Genomic DNA, 6,150 nt, shown 5'->3' with positions numbered 1-6,150 from the left:
GAGCATCTCCATTTTTCCTTGACACCAAGATATATAATATTGTTGCTCGTGAATTAAGTTTTTAGGGAAGAAGGGGGCGGGTGTAGCAGGAGCTACTGGTACCTCTTCTTTGAAATAATAAGGTCCGCATAAATTGCAAGCAATTATGAGACATTCTGGGCAGTGTATGTGATCCCTTTGTATTATCTCTTTTACAACAAGTGCATTTGGAAGGTTTGAGGAGGGAATATTACCTCATTATGGTGCTATTGATGGGGGCACTGCATTTGCTTATCTGTTACTTTGACCCGAGGGTGATAACCACCATCAATTTCCCTTAGCATATAAATTTGCTCATTTAAATGTAGGGTCTGGATGGATTTATGTAGGTCTTCATAGTCATCTTCCCCTTCTGAGATGTTGTAAATAACATCACTTTGTGCTTCACCTTCTTGTACAGAAAGTATTTCGCAATCTTCTGGTAAATCAATTTGCTCAAAAATAGCGATCTTTTTTATATTTCTTTTTTCATTTGGGCATTCTCTTGCAAAATGACCTTCTTGCCCACATAGGTAGCATTTACACTTTTTATTTCCCACCAGGTGCTTCTTCTTTTCAATTCGAGCATGAGTACCATGAGGTTTACCTTTATAAGTTTTTGATTTTCTGATTCCCATCTTCTCCTTCTCAGTATTATAGTAGCCAGGTATTGAGATTTGACTACAGAAAGAAAGATCTTTAAGCGAACGCTTAAAGGCTGCATCTTTACATTCTTGTTCCAGGAATTTGTATACAAATAGTATTCTGGGAAAGACGCCGATAGTGAGGCCTATATATTTTTCATCAAAGGCTCTTTTTATTTTGTTGCCTAAGTCACCAGACATTTTGAGCCATAATTTTTCAGAGAGCTCTGGTCTCATATATAATCGGCATGTTTTGGATGCTAGCCTCATATAGTCATTAAGATACTGGATAATATTTTTGATATTATCACAAGATAATTTTTCCAGGTCTCTGTATGCTTGATCTTGGACTATAGTGGATCCTGAGGTAGGGTCTTCTGAAGAAAATACCTGTCGCATTTGGGAGAGAATATTCTATGCGCCTTCTCGTCCTTCAGAGATATTGAAGAGGGCTTCATACTCCATGGGATAAAACATTCTCCATTGGATCCATATTAATTTTTCTGTTTCTCCTAGTAAATTTTCCATAAATTTTATTTTATCATGAGAGTCAGTAAAACCTTGGCTGGCTACATAGTTGTTTTGTAATAGATTCCCATCTGGAAAATACGTCATGAAATCTTCCTAAATTTTCTTGTATAACAAATATAGCACCAGTCTGTTGTTGTGCTGAGGGTAAAGTCCAGATTTCATTTGCTGTATCCCTTTTGAACTTCACATGTGCAGGTCTTTGTTCATGAATTGGTTGTGATGGACCAGGAATAGGTTGTAATGTTGATGCTGGGGGGTACCCTAGGAGACCCATAGTGGCTTCTTGTGGTGGATTATAAGGAGATATTACAGTACTGGAAGAATATATTTGCTCTTGAGGGGTATCTATTAGTTCGTTTACCTTTATATTTCAATATATTTCTGTCTAAATTTAGTTATCATCCAATTTTACTGGTTGCTAGTTATTCTTTTTAATTGCTTCATTTCTGCTAGGTAATCGAGCATATTCTGTTTTCTCCCAAGAAGACTTACTGCATGCACTTCATGATGACAACACTTCCTATCCACGGCTACTACACCTGGGAATTTCTGATATGATACTTCTCACCTATTTTCTACTATCTGTTCGTTGTTACCATATTTTCTCCCAATAGATTTTTCTTTACAACTTGTTCACTAATTTTTCATTTTCATTATAACTATCACTTGGAGTTTATCTTTAATTCCATATTGTTTTCAATAATTTTTATTTTTAATTATGCAATCAATCATTTGTTGTAGGTGGAGACATCCAATATGCAAAGTCATACATGACCAGATTAGATGATAGGATAATTTCAAAGCTTTTTGAAAATAGATATTTTATTTTGCACATATCAGTCAATTAGTAAACTTTGTCAACTTGTAAATAACTGCTAAGATTTATAATGACAACATGCTCTTTCATTCTTGGTTTGGATTCTTATTTCCACTTGCTTATATGTGGATGATTGGCAAATGTTCTTATCTTTTTCTTGAAATTTGATAAGGTAATTCATTATCTAATCTCATTCTTTCTTCTTCGTCAATCTAGTTTCACTTTGAATGATATGAGAATGTTCACTTTTCTTTGAAGTCTAAATGGTAGGATGTTGGTATCTAATGTTTTGAGCTTTGATGTTTTTTCTTGTTTCTTTTTGTCATTTTATTTATTGTCATAGTCAAATTTTCTTAATTCGCTTAACTATCACACGAGTCCACTTTTTCTCTTCATGCAATTTATCTTCTCAACTGCTATTGATGGAAAAAATAAAGCTTGGTAGTATAATTGTTTGGTATTCATCGTTGACTATGATGCTCTTAGTCCTCTAGACCGAAGGATCAAACTCCTCCCCCGATCGAAATTGATGGGACTTCTAGCACTTCTGGTATTCATTGTATTCTATGGGTATTCTTGGTCTTTTCCTTATTACCCTATCGACCAAAGGATCAAGTTTCTCTCCCCGATCAGGATAGATACTACTTATGGTATTTATGGTCTTCTTATTACTTTCCTGACCGAAGGATCGAGTTCCTCTCTTGGACATGAATGAATTTCGGATATTCATGGCAGTCTTGGCATTCTTGTGGCATCCTAGATCTTATTATTATTATTATTATTATTATTATCCTCCTGACCGTAGGATTGAACTCCTCTCCCTGGTTAGATTATGATGGGAATTCTAGAACTTCTTGTACTCATGGTATTCTCTGGGTATTCTTGCCTTTTCCTTATTGCCCTCCGATTTCCTCTCCCCGATTGGGACAAATATGACTTCTATAACTTTCTCAAGGTATTCTTGATCTTCTTATTATTCTGTCGACTGTAGAATCTGTTAGTTAAAACCCTAGAGCCAATCATTTGATGATTGTATTATGGACTTATTGTATCATATTCTTATATAAATAAAATATTTATTTTTGGTTATTATACTTACTTGTATTGGTGTCAAATAAACTAAGTATAATAGCGTCCTTGAGTAGAAGGTTCTCACCTATATCAATCAGTTAGTTGAACCGATAGTGAGATGATATAGGGAACACTACTTTTAATCATTCCTAGTCGAGTATTAACATTCAGGGACAATGTTAATGCAATAAGACTAGCATGTAGGTCAACTCGATGACTTGATCTCACAAGTCATGGATATAGAGATATCAAGTTGACACATGAGTATGCATTGGAGAATGTATACTAAATGACCCGCCATGAGAAAGTATCATGGATCATTATATGAGTGTCATATACTTTCTCATGTGGCTATTAGTATGATTACTAGTCCTTGGACTTGAAGTCACCATGGATCCCTACATAAGGAGTTATGTACTTTGGTTTCGTCAAACGTCACCCGTAACTCGGTGGACTATAAAGGTGATTACTGGGTATGTAACGAATTATGCAGAGGGATGTGAGTGATGTAGATGTGATCTATCCCTCCTATATGACGGGAGCGACATCGATATTCTTGATAGAGTGAGACCACGAAGTGCATGGCCATGCCCAAATGAGTCAATATGAGATATTGAGCTCATTTGATTTAGTGAGTCTACTTGGAGATTAAGATTTAGATTGGTCAGAGGATGACACGGTCTATGCCTCACATTGATCAATCTAGATGTCTAGGATAGAAGGACACTTGTCATATATTGTGAGGAGTCACAATTAGTAGTCACAAGGTGATGTTGGATCTCAACATTCTTGTAATTTGGGTAGTAATGATGTGTTGCTAGATACCGCTCATTACTTATGCTTCTAAATGGGTTTAGGGGCATTGCCAACGTTACAAGAACCTATAGGGTCACACAGAAAGGACAATTAGATGGAGATTAGGTTCATATGATGAACCAAGAGGATTAAATTCATGTGATGAATCAAATTGGATTAAGAGTAATCCTAATTAGGCTAATTGAGTTAGACTCAAGTTGATTCATGTGTTCAATGAGTCTAATTTAGATTATGACTCATTGAATCAATTTAATTAAATGAATTAGATTCATTATATTAAATTGGCTTGAATTAAATGGTTGGATTAGATCAACCATGAGAGAGATTAAGTCAAGTTTGACTTGACTTGAGAGGAAGAGGAAGAGTCAAGTTTGACTTGACTTTATGCCACACCATTTGTGACTTGGCATTAAGTGGCCAATGATGATGTGTCACATCATCATAGTTAACACATGATTGTGCTACCTAATGGAAGTTACATCTTCTCCTTTGCTTTAATGTGACCGGCCACATTAATGAGAGGAGTTACACTTGGTGTGGCCGACCACTCAAAATGAATGGAATTCATTTTTTTCATTCAAGGCTTATTCACATCATCTTCTTCCTCAAGTTCTCAATTTTATTCTCCCTCTCCTCTCTTGGCCGAACACTTCATAGGTGCTAGCACACCTTTTTGTTTGGCCTCTCCACCTAGTTTGTTCGTGTGGATACTTCTAGAGGATCGTACGCTTGACGATCTCGAGATCCGGCGAACCGTTGGATGAGCGGGATTGCGAAGGGCATCTCATCGAGGGTAACTTCCTTCTCTAGTGTAGATCTAGGTTTTAGTAAACTCGTACTCAAAATTTTTGTTTAAAACTTCACACGGATCCGGTGGCATGGGAGATTCGGGGTTTCCGCAACGCGAAAAAACGGTTTTTACAGCCCGAAAATCCCAACAGTGGTATCAGAGCCACTTGCGAAGACTTGTACGAGTTTAGTTTGTATTTTTATGAAAAATATAGATTTTGTAACATTTTGTAATTTTAAGTATTTTATGGTTTTTATGAGTAATTTTCTCGTAGAAGCGAAGCACAAGTGTTTCGACACTTGTAGGCTTCAACTACCGAGAAGATTTTTTCGAAACGGTAAGGTTTCGCCCCAAAACTTTTTAGGACAGCGGGCTAAGGCACTGTAGGATCGCTAAGGAACTCTCGCGATGGTTAGATCGCGGGTAGGGGCGCTGCCCCTGGCCCCGCAAGGGGATTCGTTCCCCGATTGCGCCCGAAAATCGCTAAACGGGATCACCGGAAAATTTTACTCGTAAAAATTATAAAAATTAGTATTAAAATTATAGAAAATTATGGAAATTACATAATTTAGAATTATGTATAATTTGTGATAGTCATGGCCCAAAAAGACCCAATTTGATTGGATTTGTGTTATAATTCATATTACAGCCTGCGCGCCGTCATTTGTGTTGTGCATGTTGTATATTTGATTCGCGACCTGCGCGTCGTGCCTTTCTCCATTTATTCTTGTTGTAAAAGTAGTTTAGACTCGAATGTAACTCGAGTTTCAAAAATTGTAATGTACAAAATTAGAGCCGTGGATGGTCCACTCGAGACGGAGTTACGAGGAGAGCGCGAGCAACACAAGGTGGTCTAAGGGAGGAGCTTGAGAAGCTGTTGACCCTAGGTTGACCATTCGATCTTCTCATTGGCTTGAGAATATCGTAGTAGGGCCATGACTAATCACAAATTAATTTAATTAATTGCTTGTGTGTATGTGATGCATAATTAGTAATTAATTAGTGTCTAACGATTAAATTAGATCTAAATCGTGTACAAGATGCACCCTCTCGATTAGATTAGATCTCAATCGCATCAACTCTAATGCCTACCGTGCCGTGATACCTATCACTACCTCGATCACATGTGTTGTTGAATCTGCCAAAGTAGAGCAACACATATTATCTTGGTAGGGTACGGAGGGACAATCTTGGTCCCGCTTATCAACACATGGGCGAGTACAAACTCAATTAGATTGAGTATTCCTAGTTAACTCGGTTGGATCAAGTACAACTATAGGCATTCTTCCAACGGTTGGAAAGATAGGGCATAAATCACATTTATATTAATTCTTGGGCATATTAGCCAAAGCTAACTCAAGTTTTAATATAACTGCGGATAATGATCCTATAAACAAGAGTTGCATAGAGATGTAATTGGTAAATCGTTACCTACCGATCATACTAAGTCTTGGGCGATTTTG

General features: G+C 37.0%; 1 protein-coding gene across 1 annotated transcript; it reads right to left on the bottom strand.

Annotated features, from left to right (window-relative positions):
• Positions 1 to 245: 245 nt before the first annotated feature.
• On the bottom strand, positions 246 to 863 carry LOC122054936. The gene has a single exon (XM_042616349.1). The coding sequence runs from the start codon at positions 861 to 863 to the stop codon at positions 246 to 248; it is 618 nt and encodes a 205-aa protein (XP_042472283.1).
• Between the last annotated feature and the right edge of the window lie 5,287 nt (positions 864 to 6,150).

Source organism: Zingiber officinale, chromosome 3B (assembly GCF_018446385.1).
Source record: "Zingiber officinale cultivar Zhangliang chromosome 3B, Zo_v1.1, whole genome shotgun sequence".
Lineage (NCBI taxonomy): Eukaryota > Viridiplantae > Streptophyta > Magnoliopsida > Zingiberales > Zingiberaceae > Zingiber > Zingiber officinale.
Note: the sequence above shows the minus strand (reverse complement) of the source record. Positions and strands in the feature narration are given on the sequence as shown.

Bases quoted from the DNA above. Each gene is read 5' to 3' on its own strand.
- LOC122054936 (XM_042616349.1), bottom strand. From the start codon at position 863: ATGTCTGGTGACTTAGGCAACAAAATAAAAAGAGCCTTTGATGAAAAA.